The sequence below is a fragment of the Periplaneta americana genome, chromosome 5 (assembly GCF_040183065.1).
Source record: "Periplaneta americana isolate PAMFEO1 chromosome 5, P.americana_PAMFEO1_priV1, whole genome shotgun sequence".
Lineage (NCBI taxonomy): Eukaryota > Metazoa > Arthropoda > Insecta > Blattodea > Blattidae > Periplaneta > Periplaneta americana.
In genome coordinates this window covers 5,182,383-5,202,190 of record NC_091121.1, presented here as the reverse complement: position 1 = coordinate 5,202,190, position 19,808 = coordinate 5,182,383, and the positions used below count along the sequence as shown (strand labels likewise).

The window sequence follows — 19,808 nt, the reverse complement described above, 5'->3', positions numbered from 1 at the left end:
AACCTGTGATAAAGCTAGCCCAGCTATGCGCTACTAGACGACACGTCACGTGTTTATGTCTCCTGGCTTTGCTTGCCTCGGCTAGCTCCCGCCTCACAGTCAGCTGGTTAGTTCACGCGCGTACTATTTATTTTCTCTATTTGATTTTTCAATACTTTCTTATCAACGTACCACCAGTACAAAATATGTGTTTATTTGTACTTTCAATGCGGAATCTAACCACATATTTTAAAAATATTTTTTCGTGCCCAATGATGTCTTAATGAAGAAAAATCTAAATTTCTCCATTTCCATCAAAAGTTAGAAAAACTCTTTACATGTCAATATAAACTTTAATTTCTCAGCATCAAAATAAACCATGATTTTGATCATTGGATGAAAGGGTTTCGGAGCCACAACAGATTAAATTTGCTAATTTTATGAAAATGCTATAAATTTAAATATTTTTAATTTAAACACTATGAAGTTCTGATGCCTCAAACTTTGCACAAAGCATTGTATCACTGTTGTCAACGGACAGGAAAAGTTTCATTGTATTTAAAAATTGCAAGGTCAATTTTCACTATATTTCGGTCGATTTGAGATGGAATAGCCCATATATTCAGGAAGGAAATGGAATAGTCTGAAAGGGCCTATCAATCGTTAGGCATTGAAGCTGTGCTGAACAGATGTAATGGACAACTCTTAAATGAAGAAATGGAAACATTTAGGAAAAGGAAGCAACAAACGTAGAAAAAATGTTAATTTGTGAAAAAGGGAACAAGAAAATATTAAGGGCATAGGATTACAACAAAGAAAGTGAAAGTATCCTTGGGTGAATCGAAAATACACTTCAGGTCAAGATATGCAAATACAAATATGTAGTTCGTCTTGGATATGAAAAGTTGCCTCAGACATATACAATTTTATCGCATTACAAAATACCCGGAAGAAGTTAAACGATATTATAAACAATTTAATTGGTAGTTTGGCTACTTTCTAAAATGAAGTTGGAAAAATCATTTACTGAAATATAAGAGGTTATAGTAATTGGTCTCGTTAAGAATATTCTAGTCTAAAGTAAGATTAGGTTACCAGGAATCCGAAAAGTTAAAATGTAACACTGTCTCATAAAATACACTTACTTTAACACATTTCCATTCAAAATATGTTCTGGTGTGAAATATATTATTTTGTCTTCAACAATAAAGAACATTAAATTCTATGATCTTGAGACATCTTTGAGCCTGATCCTACAACAGTACTAGTTATTCCATTTTGATGAGCGATATTCGCGGACACACTTTTAAATTGATTCAGGTTTTTATATATTTCTTCCACAAAATATCATTCATGGAAACAGATGGTGAATTCCAGACGAAAAATCAGTGTTATATATTGGACATGGTAGGAGTACAGTCTAGTACAATACAGTCACGAAGCTTGAGTTGTGAGGGTACTAGGAACAATAGACGGTGCCAGTACTATTTCGCATTGTCTGTAATGAGGCGATATTAGCGATTCTAATGTTTAGCAAGTATCTATGGATGCATATTTACTATTTATTGAGCTTCGTGAGTGTATATACTAGACTGTGGTAGGAATTAGATTCCAACCAACAATATTGGATGTTTTTTTTTTTTTGGTGTGTGTGTTTCCTTGTTCAAAAAGAAGTCCGATTCCACTGGATATTTACCAGTTTAAAATACTGAAAGAAATATTATAAAACCGTATTAGCTGTTGAGAGTGAACTAGATAGAAATAGAGCTCTCGTTTGGATGTGCCAGATATTCTAGAACACGAATTTAAAGCAGCTGTGTACAGCGCTGTAGAGAGGCTGTTACTTGTACAAGAACAAAACCATGGAACATACAAAATGTGTGATGAAGTGGCAATGACTGGTGATGTGAAAAATACCATTTCCTTTGTAATATGGCAGTGCCCGAATTGTTAAGATTGTGTAGGAAATGAAGAAATTTGAGTCAATTAAATTTACATCTGTATTTTGAAATACCCATATAGATACTGTACCTTCTAGGGCCATTTTTGTTTGTTTCTTTATTTACCCTGTAAACTTTTCGAAACTAGCTTCGATCTGATTCTCTTAAGAATCGTCTTTTGAGAAACAACTTACTAACAAAAGTACATATATTACTTCATAAAATAAAACACAATCGTCTTTTGAGAAACAACTTACTAACAAAAGTACATATATTATTTCATAAAATAAAACACAATCGTCTTTTGAGAAACAACTTACTAAGAAAAGTACATATATTACTTCATAAAATAAAACACAATCGTCTTTTGAGAAACAACTTACTAACAAAAGTACATATATTACTTCATAAAATACAACACAATCGTCTTTTGAGAAACAACTTACTAAGAAAAGTACATATATTACTTCATAAAATAAAACACAATCGTCTTTTGAGGAACAACTTACTAACAAAAGTACATATATTACTTCATAAAATAAAACACAATCGTCTTTTGAGAAACAACTTACTAACAAAAGTACATATATAACTTCATAAAATAAAACACAATCGTCTTTTGAGAAACAACTTACTAACAAAATAACTTCATAAAATAAAACACAATCGTCTTTTGAGAAACAACTTACTAAGAAAAGTACATATATAACTTCATAAAATAAAACACAATCGTCTTTTGAGAAACAACTTACTAACAAAAGTACATATATTACTTCATAAAATAAAACATTTTGTTTTCCCTTCTATTCCTTTATTATTTAATGACGATACATGAAATCAAACTAAGACTTCTCTGAAAATGTGTGATTCCTGCGTACTGACTCTAAATAATAAACAAATTCCCCGTCATTTATCCCTCTGTCCGCTATTTGACTGCTTGTGGCACACAGGCGAGATATTTTGTCCATTGTTTAATGCCAGAAAAATACAATGCAAAGAAATCATAAATTAACAAAATTCTAGCATTCCCCTGAAAGAGAATGTTCTCATGCTCATTATTGCAACTAATCATCATCATCATCATCATCATCATCATCATCATCATCATCATCATCATCACCACGCTTTAGGCCTCTCGACCTGTTGCGAACTTCATACATATTGCTTATTCTTGGTCTTGCCATCGTTTTCTAGGTCTACCAATACTACGGAAGCCTTTAGGTTGATACCCGAAGATTAATTTAGGCAGACTTTCATCGCTCATTCGTTCCACATGGGATATCCAGTTCTGTCTATATTCCACAATTTTGTTGTTTAAGTTGTAGATAATCAGTGTGGAGTAAGCTTTGGGAAATTATGGACAGAAGGGGAATATCTAAACACCTCATAAAAATATTACAGAACCTCTATAAGGGGACCCCAATAAGCATTAAGATAAACTCTGGAGACATTAAATCCGAATAGGGTGTCCGACAGGGCTGTTGTATGTATATTGTTTAATTTGTATATTGACGACGCCATTAGAGTATGGAAGAGAAAATTATTACAGTTGGGTTTTGACAATGACATAAACAGTGATAACTTTGTCCTTACACTTATGTTTGCTGATGATCAAGTAATTTTCTCAAATTCTGAAAATACACTCCAACGAGCTCTGTTTGAATTGCAGAAAATAATAGAGGTATATAACTTCGAAATTTCAACTGATAAAACAGAATGTATGGCATTCCAAGGTCCAACGCAAATCCGCTGTAAGTTTGTTATTAATAATAAATGGATTAAACAAAGTAAACCGGCTCAAATTCCTTGGTTACACACTATCGCCTTTTGAAGAAGCGGATGTCAAACAAAAAACGGAAATATTCAACCGAATGTGCGGTACAATAACTAAAACATTAAAAAACAAGGCAAGGAAGGAAACAATGTTGAAGTTTTATAAGACAATGGCAGTACCAGCGGGTTTATATGGAGCAGAATCGTGGGTTCTCACCAATAGAGATAAGAGTAGAATTCAAGCTTCAGAAATGCGGTTCCTTCGCTCAGTGATGGGTGTAACAAGGAGGGACAGAATACGAAACGAAATCTATTGCAACTAATTGTTTGATAATTAGGTACTGGTAACATGAACGCAGTCAGAAGATCAATAGTTCAGCTACTGTTAAGGTAACCTGTCTGTGAATCACCATGTAGACGAGCTGTGTCTGTTGTATTGATATCCTTTCTAACATTTCCCTACGTCTCTGCATCGAAAAATATTTGTACAGTGAACGTAAATACAACTCCAGCGCACACCATGATAACTGACAATCAAAAAGTGTCTATTAAATAATAATAATAATAATAATAATAATAATAATAATAATAATAATAATAATAATAATAATAATAATAAAATTTATTGATATTGTCACATTTAGACAAAAGCTCTCCAAAAGGATTGGGAGTTCATTCAAAACAGAAAATTTGTATGTAAATCATTATGATGAATTGTGGAAGGGAATCAGCTATTAGAGACGTCTAATTCAAAAGAGTTTCTAGAACTGGCTTTTGCCTTGTCTCAGGACGTATATCCAGACTGAAGTCCGCAGCAAGGTCCACGTATTTCTGGGGTACTTTGTGAGTCGAGGTAATCTCCTTCATCATGTATGAAGATGCCTTGGGAATTCGAGGCCTAGCTGGGTCAGTGAAGTTCACGTAGTAAAGACCAAATTTTGCCCTGAAAGCAAATTTAAAGCATTACATAACAAATTGTATCCCTTGTAAAAGAAACTCAAAATTCGGTCAGTTAATATTGGAAGAATACAGAAAAATATCTGACAGTGACTCGATTCAAATGTTGTACATATTAGTATTAATTCATTTATCATACTTTTATACCCATTTTCATTCATGATTGTTGTGAACTTTTATCATTACATCACATTTAGCAAGTCCACACTTATGGAGTAACGGTTAGCGCGTCTGACCGCGAAATCAGGTGGCCCGGGTTCGATTCCCGGTCGGAACAAATTACCTGGTTGAGGTTTTTCCGGGTTATTCCTCAATCCAATAGGAGTAAATGCTGGGTAACTTTCGGTGTTGGACCCCGGACTCATTTCACTGGCATTATCACCTTCATCTCATTCAGACGCTAAATAACCTAGATGTTGATAAAGCATCGTAAAATAACCTACTAAAAACATTTAGCAACACTAGACCTACTATTACCAGCACAACCAGCACAGCCATTAACTATCACCACAATTATTAACACCACTCTAAGAACCATAAGCAGTAACACCACGTCTATGAATGTGATCAACATTATCATCGTCCCATCTCTACAAAATCGAACATACTTCCAGTATTTATATTATTAATACTAGCCGTACCCGTGCGCTCCGCTGCACCCGTTAGAAATAAATATAAAGTAATTGCATAATTAAAATAGGACATTTTATCCAGGGAACATTCGTGATTGATAGAAGGATAAATCGTTTAATATGTTACTTAATTTAAATTTCATCCAAATAATTAAAATACGATCATTTTGACCCAGAGACACTCATTTGGTGCAATGACAATTCATTTAACATGTTTCTTAATTTTTATTACATGCAACCATAGTTTAATGAAGATTGACATAATTTAGATTTAATGTGTATATGTTATTTTACTTGTTAGTCCTATAGGTTTCCATTGAATTATGGTAATAACTTAATTTTAACCCTTGTTTTCTATGTATTCAGTAAATAGCGCTTGGCCCACTATGGTTCTGAACCCTTCAAATATCTTAAATTATATTATATATATATATATAATATTATGTCAGAAGTTACTGTAATAACATTATAGCATTATGTCCATCTAGAGAAACTACATTTTCCAATGGTGAAATAATAATTAATTATACAAATCGGTTAATTTAGTTTCCGATATTACTTCATACAAACACGGAAACATTCTCTGTAGGCTATCTTTCATAGCTTTCGATTGTTGCTGTCCAAGGCCCCTTATAGACGAAGTCATTTGTTTTTTAATTCATTACACGGCCTTAGATGGCAGTTATTTTAATTTTAAAACTCATTTATCTCATTAAATATCAGTCCTATCAAAATTTAAAAAAAGAAATCATTAATAAGCGAGATACTTTGATTTATTTAATTCAGGCCCCCTTATAACCCCCCTTTTAAATAATGTATTTTGAATGTCATATAGCCTAAAATCTAAGTTACAACGAACTTAATTTATATTCCAATTTTCATCGAAATCTGCTCAGCCATTATCGCGTGAAAAGGTAACAAACAGACAGACAGACAGACAAAAATTTCAAGAAAGCGATTGTCGGTTTCAGGGTGGTTAATTATATATGTTAGGACCAATTATTTTTGGAAAATCGAAAATTACCAGAAAAATTTCGGCTACAGATTTATTATTAGTATAGATAATCACCATCACCGCTAGCTGAACATTGACATGAAAATATTTATACTTGTTTTTTTTTTTTTTTAAGATGGGACATGACAGAAGTTTTGCGATCGGAAACACAACTGAAAGTCACATAGCGTGGTAGGCCTGTTGCTATGGTAACAACGGTCGAGTTGCCAAACTTACCGTACCCACGTCGAGAGTGCTTAATAGCTCTCTTGGCGACATTTATTGTGCACACAATGTTAGCATTGACACGTTTCGTGTTTGATTCTCTGTCAATTTTTGTATTGCTTTCTGACCTTCGCGTCAATTGTCAATGAAAGTTTTAACGTCAACCATCTTAACGACAATTGCCAGCTTCAATCAGCTGGCACCGTGGTAGTCCATATTGGCAACATAGCACTGTAGTTCCAAGCTCGGCCGCTTAACTGTCATGTTCCATCTTTCAAAAAAGCAAGTATAGTCTTGCCATCGACAGCGCTAACGTTGAATTTACGATGAATACCAATAATATTAACACCGCCTACAAACAATGCCACTAATGTTATCAGCTCGAATAAAAACATCATATTATGTGGGAAAATATTTTTAAATTTTTATGTATGTCTCTATGTATTTATTTACACTGCAAATGGGTAAATACCCACTGGCAGTGGACTAATTACACTCAATAATAACAATTAATAACAAATATGTGCGGATATGAGAGCAAGCATCTTAGAAATGAATTATGTAAAGTGTTTGACTTTTTAGTACTACTACTACTTACAAATGGATTTTAAGGAACCCGGAGGTTAATTGCCACCCTCACGTAAGCACGCCATCGGTCCCTATCCTGAGCAAGATTAATCCAGTCTCTATCATCATATCCCACCTCCCTCACATCCATTTTAATGTTATCTTCCCATCTACGTCTCGGCCTCCCCAAAGGTCTTCTTCCCTCCGGCTTCCCAACTAACACTCTATATGCATTTCTGGATTCGCCCATACGAGCTACATCCCCTGCCCATCTCAAACGTCTGGATTTAATGTTCCTAATTATGTCAGGTGAAGAATACAATGCGTGCAGTTCTGTGTTGTGTTACTTTCTCCATTAGCCTGTAACTTCATCCCTCTTAGCCCCAAATATTTTCCTTAGCACCTTATTCTCAAACACCCTTAACCTATGTTCCTCTCTCAAAGTGAGAGTCCAAGTTTCACAACCATAAAGGACAACCGGTAATATAACTGTTTTATAAATTGTAACTTTCAGATTTTTTGACAGCAGACTGGATGATAAAAGCTTCTCAACCGAATAATAACAGGCATTTCCCATGACTTTTTAGTACAGGTCTTAAAAGAATAATTGTTAGATTATTATAATATATAAATTTGTGTATCTAACGCCTATACATTTCACTTGCGTCATTCGGGTTCGGCATACTGCGGATAGATGGCAGGACTATGACCCATTTTCACGTTTTGCATGATGTGTATTTGTGAGGATTTACATCGTGCACTAGATTATGTATAAGTGTTCGTGTAAGTGTAGTGTAGGGAATGGACGAGGATGATGATGATGATGAAGGTGAGAAAGGAAGAAGGGAAAACCCGGTACAGGCACGTAGCTTACTCCTGTCGAATAGCACCAAAGGGGCCGCCAGGCTTAACGTCCCCATCCGACGGACTATCAACAGTGACATACGCCTTCTCTTCATATGCACTGCGGAGAGATTTGGGATTTAACCCAGGCATATTGGTGCACAGTTCAGTGATTAGAAGTTGTGCAGCGCCATCTCTCCTAGTCCCGAGGTACATATTTTAAATGAAAATTTCTGACCCCGCCGGGAATTGAACCCGGTCCGGCTAGGCAGACGCGCTACCACAGTGCTAACAGGCGGACATATATAAATTTGTTATAGTACAATTTTTCATTTCATTATCAAAAGTAACTCCAATAATTAAAACTAATAATGTCTGTAAAAATATTTAAATTAAATTCTTACAGCATTAAGAAAATTTTGTCTGTAGCGGTTTTAATTTACTGATGAATTTTTATAATTTCAGTAGTAACTCAATTTATTTAATTATATGGTAGTATATAATATATAAATTAATTATTCCAAGAATATTAATAGATCACTTTGAACGTAGGTATTTGAGTTGTGAAAATCTACACAAAATGTCAACATTCTAACATAATTTACTGTACTTGTAGCACTATCCGTTAATTTAATTTTTTTTCATTTAGTTTATAGTGAGTAAATAAAAACTCGTGTTTCTAAAATGTACATCTCACACCTTAAATATTTATAAATGTTTCATTACAACTCTATAAAAGCCATGTCTGTTTAAGAGTAATATTTTTGAACTTGCATTATAAATGTTATACAGTTATAAACGATTTTTCCATCATTTCACGGAAAAATTCTCTTAAAAGATGCAAGAGGCCTAGTCATTATAGGTATTATGTAGGCCTACTCACGTGTAACCATTTGTCCACTCCATGTTATCGATGGAACTCCACACGGTATATCCGGTCACATTGACTCCATCGATGTACATAGCTTTCCATATTTCCGCCAAGTGTGTCTGCAATACAAATGTATTATTATTATTATTATTATTATTATTATTATTATTATTATTATTATTATTATTAAGTTTAAACGACGATTTTAAGATTAGTACGGTATAATAAATAATAAATTCATTTTTAGCTAGTAAGCAAATTGAGTACAATTGAAATGTATACAAAAAAATGTTTCTAGCCACTGCCGTAACAGCTAGGATCGTGTACGGTGTGGTTTTAGTCAATAATATAACATAAAATTTAGAAAGACAGTTTACTAAATACAGTAATTAACTTAATCACACCGACAACTAACACAGAAGAGAAAAAGAAACACATTTAATATAAATTGACAATCAGACAGAAGCCAACGACATTCAATAAAAACATGAATATAGTCGACAGAAATAAAAGGTAAAAAATACACCATTTGTTAATATTATAAAATAATGAATAATTTTCTAAATTTCGTTTTGTAAAAGGTTCAATTTTAAAACATTTCAAATTTGGAAAATGGTTTGTAATTTTATTATAAAGTCATGGGCCGAAACTAGTACCATGTTTAAGAGCTGCACTTGTATGACATTTAGGCTCAATTAATGGGAAAGTAGACTTTTGCCTTCGACTACGATATTCATGTCGATTAGATTTATGTTTTATTTTTTTCTGTAGTAGTAAGTTAGAAAACTATAGTTACAAATTTCTTCAATAGTTAATACTTTAAAATGTGTATAAATTAAATTTTTTGGGTAATCCATATATTTAGTCAGACAAATTTTTATTAATGTTCGGTGTAATAAAATTAACGGATTAAATACAGATGATGCTACTCTACCCCAATTTATTACACGATACTGTATTCATGATTGTACTAAAGCTAAAAGTATTATTCTCAATGTCTCCATAGTGATAAAATTTCGAAGTATTATGAATTTATAAATTGCCGTTTTAGTACTTGCATATATAAAATCAATTTGTTTATCCCAACGTAAATGCTGCTATATAATAATTCCTAAATATTTAACTTGTGTGGAATTTAAGTATCGAATAATAAATCATTAAAATGTGTTATAAGAGTTGAAAAAAATATAATAATATGACAAACCATCATTGTAATCGTAATCATGCTTTTATCCACGGCGTTACAACCCATGAAGAGCACAGGCGTATCAGTCGAATGTTGGCCTCACGTCCACATGGGTCAGCAGAAGTGAACGATCATCTAACCGGAACGAAGGTGTCGTGTGGTTAGCATGATGTTACCCTCGGCCATTTTTGCTGGTTTTCAGAACCGGATTTCACTCTCTGTCGTAGCTACATAAATTCATCACGATGCTAGAAGGGCACCGGTTCCATACACTGGACGAAATTTCATGACAAAATTTCCACCCACGAAGACTTGAACCAGCGCGCATTCCATAACGCGAGTCCAGGCATGACGGCTTGGACCACGGCGCTGCGGTGTGATACGATGGCTTAGAATCACCTTTTTCAAAATTACTTCTGTCTGATTTGAGAATGCATTATGAATCTGTGCAATATCACTTCAGCAGCCATTTCTTCGATGAATTATAGATTCCATATTTTAAGCGGCTTGGCACTATCCCATGCTTTCAAACTGGGCAAAACTGTAATCGTGTGTTTTGTGTTTCGACATTAGATGCTTGAGTGGTGGTGGACCACTTGCAGGTATTCCGATCATAATAATATACCGTATTATATATTTTCTTTGCTGAAAGTTATTAACCCTTGTCTTTATTGTTTTCATTACTTTTTTAATTTATTTCCTCTTCAGAATTATGTATGTATGTATGTATGTATGTATGTATGTATGTATGTATGTATGTATGTATGTATGTATGTATGTATGTATGTATGTATGTAATGTATGTATGTATGTATGTATGTATGTAGGTGTGTATGTATGTATATGTATATGTATGTATGTATATATATGTATGTATGCATGTATGTATTATGTGTAATTTATTTTATTAGGTTATTTTACGACGCTGTATCAACATCTAGGTTATTTAGCGTATGTTGTATGTATGTATGTATGTATGTATGTATGTATGTATGTATGTATGTATGTATGTATGTATATATATATATGTATGTATGCATGTATGTATTATGTGTAATTTATTTTATTAGGTTATTTTACGACGCTGTATCAACATCTAGGTTATTTAGCGTATGTTGTATGTATGTATGTATGTAGGCTATGTATATATGTATGTATGTATGTACGTATGTAAGCTATGTATGTATGTATGTATGTATGTTTTATGTATTTAATTGGTTATTTTACGACGATGTATCAACATCTAGGTTATTTAGCGTCTGTTGTATGTATGCATGTATGTATGTATGTATGTACGTATATATGTAGGCTATGTATGTATGTATGTATGTACGTATATATGTAGGCTATGTATGTACGTATGTATGTAGGCTATGTATGCATGTAGGCTATGTATGCATGTACGTACGTATGTATGTATGTATGTATGTGTGTGTATGTATGTATGTGTGTATGTATGTATGTATGTATGTACGTACGTATGCATGTATGTAGGCTATGTATGTATGTACGTACGTATGTATGTCTATGTATGTATGTAGGCTATGTATGTACGTATGTACGTACGTATGTATGTAGGCTATATATGTATGTATGTAGGCTATGCATGTGTGTATGTATGTACGTACGTACATATGTATTTTTGTGCCTTTTTGAGCAGCATGTTCCATTACAAATGAAAAGTAATACTACATGCCTAGGTTTACCTTCAAGTACACAATCCATTTACATTATATATTATTATGTTGCTATTCTAGGTTAAGTATGGCTAATTATTAGTGTAGTTCACCTACGATGTGTAAAGGGTGGTTCACAATAAACCGGAAACGGAAACAACAAGAACGAGAACGGAAATAATGTTAAAATGAATGTATTTAAAAGTGAGCATTCACAATAGTTAATTGTGACTACTCACATTTAAACGCATTTATTTTAACAATATTTCCGTTCTCGTCCTCGTTGTCGTTTTTGTTCCCGTTTTATTGTGAACCAGCCTTTACTGTCAAGATAATATTGTCAGTTTTTATTTTCCTAACCTAGTATTTAAATGTTTATAGTACTTACATATTTACTATCTTTCTGATGAGCCTATTTTGTATGTATATATGTATGTAATGTATGTATGTATTTATGTATGTATGTAATGTATGTGTGTATGTATGTATGCAATGTAATGTAATGTGCAGAGCGATTATTTAGTCCTGATAGCTCAACGACGCGAAAGATGGGAAGTAATAGGAGAGTAGTGGGGAGAGCTCCGGAGTAGAGATAAGGGCGAACGATCGGTAAAGGAATGCAGAAACATACCGCTTTCCCGCACGCATGACATCCGATCGCTCCGAAGGCAAGCGATTGACTAACCCAAACACCCCTTGGCGTAACATCGCCGGCGATTGTCAGGTCTACATAATCGTATCGTAATGTATGTATCCATTCATAGTGTTCTGCCCAGTGGCATGTCTTTCACTGCAAATCCAGCATTCTCCAATACTTCCTGTTTCTCACCTTGGCCTTATTCTCCACATATGATCAATATACATATGTTAATGTTGTCTCTTCTCTGATATCTTCTTCTGACTCGAACTTTTCTCCCGTTCACCATTCCTTCCAGTACATCCTTCATCAAACTTAAAATATGCAATTTAGTTTTCTTGTTCAATTTTTAAAAATAACTTACGTTACATGCTCCCATTACAATTTAAATACTTTTGTAACTTTCCATCCCAGTTATGCATTTCATTCCGCAGTGTCTAATGTCTATTTTGCAATATCTCACAATTCTTCTAATATGCGTTCTTTAAGCTCTTCTGTAGTACTCGGTTTCTAGAAGACTTTGGACTTTAAATAACCCCATACACTGAGATCCGGAGATCTTGCTGGCCAAGCGATGTCCCCCCCCAGATCTTGAAATCAGTCGACCAACAAACATGGTTCTGAGAGTAGTCAGGCTTTCTCTTGCTGTATGCGCCGTTGCAGCATCTTGTTGAAAGAGAGGATTATTTATCCAACAAGGGAATTGTTTCGGCTCGAACAGGAATTTTTGGTCAAAAATTTATACAGAAGCTTACCTCACAATGGTGATGAAGACCGTAAATTCATTCATTTGAAGGGTACACGGGAAAAACGATCAAGGTCCACCAAAAATCGAAATTGAGTTAATAATGCTATCTTATAGTGGAAAGGAAGTACTATCATGTGGTCTAGCTAGTAATAAGAAATAATCGTTCTTGACATTCGACTACGTCAATTTCTATTACATACACACATAACAAAGTATTAAGTGCTTCAACTTCAAAATTCGTTTTTCTCGAAACTTTCTAAATTGGACCTTGATCGTTATTCCCGTGTACCCTTCATTTGTGTAACTCTCCGTTTGGTTGGTATTGGTCAATACACTTCTTTAAAAATGTACATGAGGATTCTCTATAAAATGCATGAAACAGCATGGAGGAGAGCAATAATTATTCAGTGCGTATGAAGGAATCATATGACAGCTTGAAACTCGTCCTGGATTCAATTCATTATAACACCTATAAATGGATTCCAATTGGGTTATACTAAACACTGTTTTTCATATGTGAATGGGACAGTAGAGATAGAGCTTCTCAGTTCGTAAAACAAAAAAAAAAATAGCCTTTACGTAAAGTATGGAAACTTAAAAAAAATAATGTTCAACATGAAGATGTGGTGAAATCTGGGAATATTTTAATTTCTCCACTTCATATCAAATTTCGTCTCATCACAAACTTTGTTAAAAAGTTGCATTCAAATATCTAGTTACAAAATTTCCGAGTGACGTTGAGAAAGAAACATGGATTTCTTTCAGAGAAGCCACAAACAATTTCTTAGGAAACAATCGAGCTGGAAACTATGAGGACCTTGATATAGATATGCTGACATCTTGTCACAAAATGAGATGCAACATGTCCCTTAAATTACACTTCTTACACTTCCACCTGAATTTTTACTCTGAAAGTTGTGGAGATGTTAGCCACGAACATGGTGAGCATTTCGACCAACAAATCTCGTTAATGAAAAAACGTTACCAAGGAAAGTGGAATGCAAGAATGCTTGCTGACTGCTACTGGACAATCATCAGGGATGCTCCTGAACTTGAATACAATAGAGAAGACAAGAAAAAATTTAGTTAGTAAAGTTAAGTGATCATGAATATATAAAACATGACATCAAGCAGATTTTCATAGAAAATATGACTATTGTAATTACCCTCAATTTATTCTTAAACCAGAAACAACATGCTATTTTCGTTGTCATATTCGTGTACAGCATAGTACATTCCTTAATAAAACAGAGCTTTCATTCATGTCGCAAGTTAAAATTTGTTGTCCAGTGTAATCACAACACACAGAAGCAACACCTGAACAATCTTCTGAACCACACTCCAGTGCTGTAAAATCAAATGCTACCTGAATTACATTTTTTAAATCCGAGACTTGTTCAGGATTCACGTAACCAGCTGACTGCCAGGAATACTGAAGCATAGGGCGGTACACTGGAGCAGACAACTGGTTATGAATAACAGAGTGCATTTTCATTATAAACACTCGATTTCCCAAGTTAAGTTCTGGATTCTCAGCAAGAGTCCTTATGCAATCTGTTATCCTCCAAGCATATATCTTCTATTGTCTAAGGAAATAGATATCCAGAGGCTGGATATATTTAGTTTTCTTAGGCGGAATTATCATACATTCCATGTCCTAGCCTTGGAATGATTCATTTATTAAGGTTGTGTCCTTGTGCGCATTCAATGACTCACACAACAGTATATACTTTTGATTAGCTGCAATATTTTGAGACAGAACGTTGGAGAAAAATGTTCTTAATTGGGTTTTAGACATTTTACCACTAGCACTAGCTTCTAGGCTAGGCTAGGCTTACGGGTAAGGTGTCCTATCCCCTTAACTTGTGCAGTGCTCTCCCCACCCCTCAACTTGTACAGTGCTCTAACAGACAAACCACACATTACATAAACGAATGCTTTTGGGAGCTTTACAGAGATGTAAAGGTGGGCCTGTATACAAATTTTGGATACGATATTCCTGTTCGAGCTGAAACCCTTCGCTCCTAAGAGTCGTTCTCGGAAGATTTAGCACCAGAGACTGCCTCACTGCTGAGCGGGTCGGACTTCGTGCCACGGCAGTTCGCACGCGTTCAATGTCCTCGGGCGTTCGAAATGCTGCCACGAAATGAATAATTAATGCTGTTATGTACACGAAAATGTAATTGAGGAAGGTGGGATATGATGATAGAGACTGGATTAATCTTGGTCAGGATAGGAACCGACGGCGGGCTTATGTGAGGGCGGCAATGAATCTCCTGGGTCCTTAAACGCCATAAGTAAGTAAGTAATTATTATTATTATTATTATTATTATTATTATTATTATTATTATTATTATTATTATTATTATTAATATTTACTTACTTACAAATCGCTTTTAAGGAACCCGAAGGTTCATTGCCGCCCTCACATAAGCCCGCCATCGGTTCCTATCCTGTGCAAGATTAATCCAGTCTCTATCATCACACCCCACCTCCCTGAAATCCATTTTAATATTATCCTCCCATCTACGTCTCGGCCTCCCTAAAGGGTCTTTTTCCCTCCGGTCTCCCAACTATCACTCTATATGCATTTCTGGATTCGCCCATACGTGCTACATGCCCTGCCCATCTCAAACGTCTGGATTTCAAGTTCCTAATTATGTTAGGTGAAGAATACAATGCGTGCAGTTCTGTATTGTGTAACTTTCTCCATTCTCCTTTAGATTCATCCCGCTTAGCCCCAAATATTTTCCTAAGCACCTTATTCTCAAACACCCTTAACCTATGTTCCTCTCTCAGAGTGAGAGTCCAAGTTTCACAACCATACAGAACAAACGGTAATGTAACTGTTTTATAAATTCTAACTTTCAGATTTTTGGACAGCAGACTGGATGATAAGAACTTCTCAACCGAATAATAACACACATTTCCCATATTTATTCTGCGTTTAATTTCCTCCCGAGTGTTATTTATATTTGTTACTGTTGCTCCAAGATATTTGAATATTTCCACCTCTTCGAAGGATAAATCTCCAATTTTTATATTTCCATTTCGTACAATATTCTGGTCACGAGACATAATCATATACTTTGTCTTTTCGGGATTTACTTCCAAACCGATCGCTTTACTTGCTTCAAGTAAAATTTCCGTGTTTTCCCTAATCGTTTGTATATTTTCTCCTAACATATTCACGTCATCCGCATAGACAAGCAGCTGATGTAACCCGTTCAATTCCAAACCCTCTCTGTTATCCTGAACATTCCTAGTGGCATATTCTAGAGCGAAGTTAAAAAGTGAAGGTGATAGTGCATCTCCCTGCTTTAGCCCGCAGTGAATTGGAAAAGCATCAGATAGAAACTGACCTATACGGACTCTGCTGTATGTTTCACTGAGACACATTATTATTATTATTATTATTATTATTATTATTATTATTATTATTATTATTATTATTATTATTATTATTATTATTATTAACTTACGCCAATGTACGTCTTCCTCATTTCATCATCAATTTCTCCTTCATCTGAAAATCCGTTTTCCGTTATGACTATTTCCAGATCACCATATGTCTTTTTGATGAATCTCAGTAGTCTTCTGCAGCCTTGCGGCGAGACCTGAAGCACGTAAATTATTTCATATCAATTTTATAACTCTAAATATGAAACAGTTATCAATCAGTCATAAAGTACACTTCCAAACTTTGCTACATAGCGTGGCTTGTTGCTTCTTCCATCAGGAACGCATATTATATAATATTATATTATATTATATTATATCAAAAGGTACTGTAATAACATAGCATTATGTCCATCTAGAGAAAGTACACTTTCCAATGGTGAAATAATAATTAATTATACAAATCGGTTAATTTAGCTTCCGATATTACTTCATACAAACACATAAACATTCTCTGTAGGCTATCTGTCATAACTTTCGATTGTTGCTGTCCAAGGCCCCTTATAGACGAAGTCATTTGTTTTTCATTTCATTATACGGTCTTAGATGGCAGTTACTTTAATTTTAAAACTCATTTATCTCATTAAATATCAGTCCTATCAAACTTTTCAAGGAATAAAACTTATCGAAAATTATTTTTAAAGAAACTTTTGTTATGTAACATTTTTCACAAAAATCAATAATAAGCGAGATATTTCGATTTATTTAATTCAAGCCCCCTTATAACCTCCCTTTTCAATAATGTATTTTGAATGCCGTATAGCCTAAAATCTAAGTTACAACGAACTTAATTTATATTCCATTTTTAATTGAAATCCGTTCAGCCATTATCGAGTGAAAAGGTAACAAACATACAGACAGAAAGACAGACAGACAGACATACAAACAAAAATTAAAAAAAAAGCGATTTTCGGTTTCAGTGTGGTTAATTATATATGTTAGGACCAATTATATTTGGAAAATCGAAAATTACCAGAAAAATTTCGGCTACAGATTTATTATTAGTAAAGATTATCATGAAAATTATGGAAAAATTATGAATTTATTGTAGAACAAACCAATTATAGAATATAGAGAAATCCAGCGCCAAATTCGTGTTAGCCCATCACAATTTTAATTTGGATTTACGAGGATTTGTGCCGGATATTCATAATCGTGACACTTACAGTGAGCCAGGTTGACGAATTTGAGATCGGTAACCACCAGGCTTTTGTTGTCTTCACCCCCAAGTCTGCAAATAATGATGGTCCGGACAAATTCTCTGCAGGTGTGACCAGCGATGTTGAATAGTAGTTCAGGGCGAAGAAGTCGTAAGTTCCTGGTGAGATTAAAGAAAATATCACAACTTAGACGAAGAAATTACTTTCATGCGACCAAATCTGAAAATATGGTAACTCTATAGCGCATCATTACGGCCTCTTTTTCCTGTTAGAAGTGGCCATGTTTCATGGTTTATTAGAAAAGAAAGTTACTGAAAAATTGCTAAAAATACAGTTTAAATTTCTTAATTCACATAAAATATTATCAACTTCTTAAAATTAAAAATTGCTCAAAACGAATAATTTATACGAATTAAACGCAAAATAGCTTACTTTTAATAAACGTGGCACAATTGTACTTCTGTTTGTATATCGATGTATAAAAAATTGGAGTGGTGTCATATAATCTTTTAGCAACCATTTTTCTCGGTTAATAACCACAAACACCAAAAATTTAATGTGAATATTATTAAATAAGGTAATAATTAGATCTCTGACTTTTAGGTCCTAAAAATCTTAAATTAGGTACCTAAAATAGGTTCTATCACAAATCAAAATAGGTTCTAAAATAACAAAAATAGGTGAACAAAAAATGACATTATTTCATTTCCCATTACAAATTAGCCGAAACATTTGACATTATTTCATTGTACATGTCCATAATTAGAGCCAGAGTAAACAACTAACACCTTTTCTAAGTTTTCCACTGAGAAACTGCATCGCTTCTCAGATAACACCATCTTATATGCCGAAAATGAGCGTTCCACATCAACTGATGGCACCAGAGCATATTTAAATGTTGGTATTAGATGCAAGGGAACAGCACATTCATGTTTTACTTTCCACTAAATACAATGTCTTCGCTCTGAAATCTCACACCGTATTGAATAGAGGAGACGAACCATGCTGCGATTGTTGTCAAGGCACGACTGGCATACAGAATTACACAGCGTTTCCATATTACCAACTGTAGAAATTGGAAAATGTAAAATTAAGTAAAAATAGTTTCTAACGTGAAATTAGGTATTTTTAGTTTGTATAGAACCATCAGTTTCGAACATATACTAGTGGCTTGTGCAGCAAATGCTGCAAACTAAGTTCATTAGACGTTCAAATAAACATTTTTCAGATTTATTTTCAATGAAGAATACCAGACATTCGGAAAGTTATTTGCTTCCATAACAATGAAAGATACTCTCTCTCGAGCCAATACTGAAGAGAACCACGCATATAAATATCTATACCACACCGCCATTAAATATATGAAAAAGACCCAACCCCACTTCGTTAATAACTATAAAAATATTTGATTTTTAATAATATTAGCTTACGTAAGTTTTATAGCTTTCAGTAACATATACTATATATACTATATAGCCGCCACTCAGCAAAATATAGAAATCAAAATCTAATTTATTATTCTCTACATCTGCTTAAATAACCCCAAAACGTTTCACTTTCATATCATCAATATAGCATTAATATGTATAATTAATGAAAAATAGTCACATAATGGCATAAACTACAATAATATGTCATTTCTAATAGTAATAATGTCATCAAACCACCTCAAGTTTTGTAGTTTTTAATAGCCAATACACAGCTGTACCCAGAAAATTACACACCACAGAATCGAACCTGTAAATTATTTTTAGTAAGTTAAGTTTTTAATAACCAATTTAATTTGAGCTCTAAATATGTCAGCATTCTTGCAGATCATGGCCTTCGTGTAATATTGTTTACTGTAGTATATGTTTTCTTTTATTTTGAAAAGCAACACGGCCAACTTGATGCTCGCTTCGCTTCTCCTTTACAAAAAAGCGAAGGGAATATCAAGTCGGCCGTGAATGCTATTAGCTAGTTCTCAAAACTGACAACAGATGGATTTTGTAAAATAGGAAAATTACGTTTAAAAATTGACATTTCACTGAAAAGTACTACTTTTCCGAAAAACTTTGAGTTCCAAGCTTCAAAATGAGGGGTCATTTATTAAAATCCGTCCAGCCGTTTTCCCGTAATTTCCATTACCAGTTCAAATTATATATATAGATTTCCATAATT

The 19,808-nt window shown here is 34.0% G+C and overlaps 1 protein-coding gene across 1 annotated transcript in view; it reads right to left on the bottom strand.

Annotated features, from left to right (window-relative positions):
- Nucleotides 1–2,085: 2,085 nt before the first annotated feature.
- LOC138699424 (myrosinase 1-like) overlaps nt 2,086–19,808 on the bottom strand; it is a 68,641-nt gene continuing 50,918 nt past the window's right edge. The window contains exons 9-12 of the mRNA XM_069825284.1: nt 17,655–17,806; nt 16,512–16,646; nt 8,794–8,900; nt 2,086–4,635 (exon numbers count right to left, since the gene is read on the bottom strand). Of these exons, the coding sequence (XP_069681385.1) occupies nt 4,437–4,635; nt 8,794–8,900; nt 16,512–16,646; nt 17,655–17,806 (593 nt within the window). The 3' untranslated portion in view covers nt 2,086–4,436. The remainder of the gene's footprint in view (nt 4,636–8,793; nt 8,901–16,511; nt 16,647–17,654; nt 17,807–19,808) is intronic.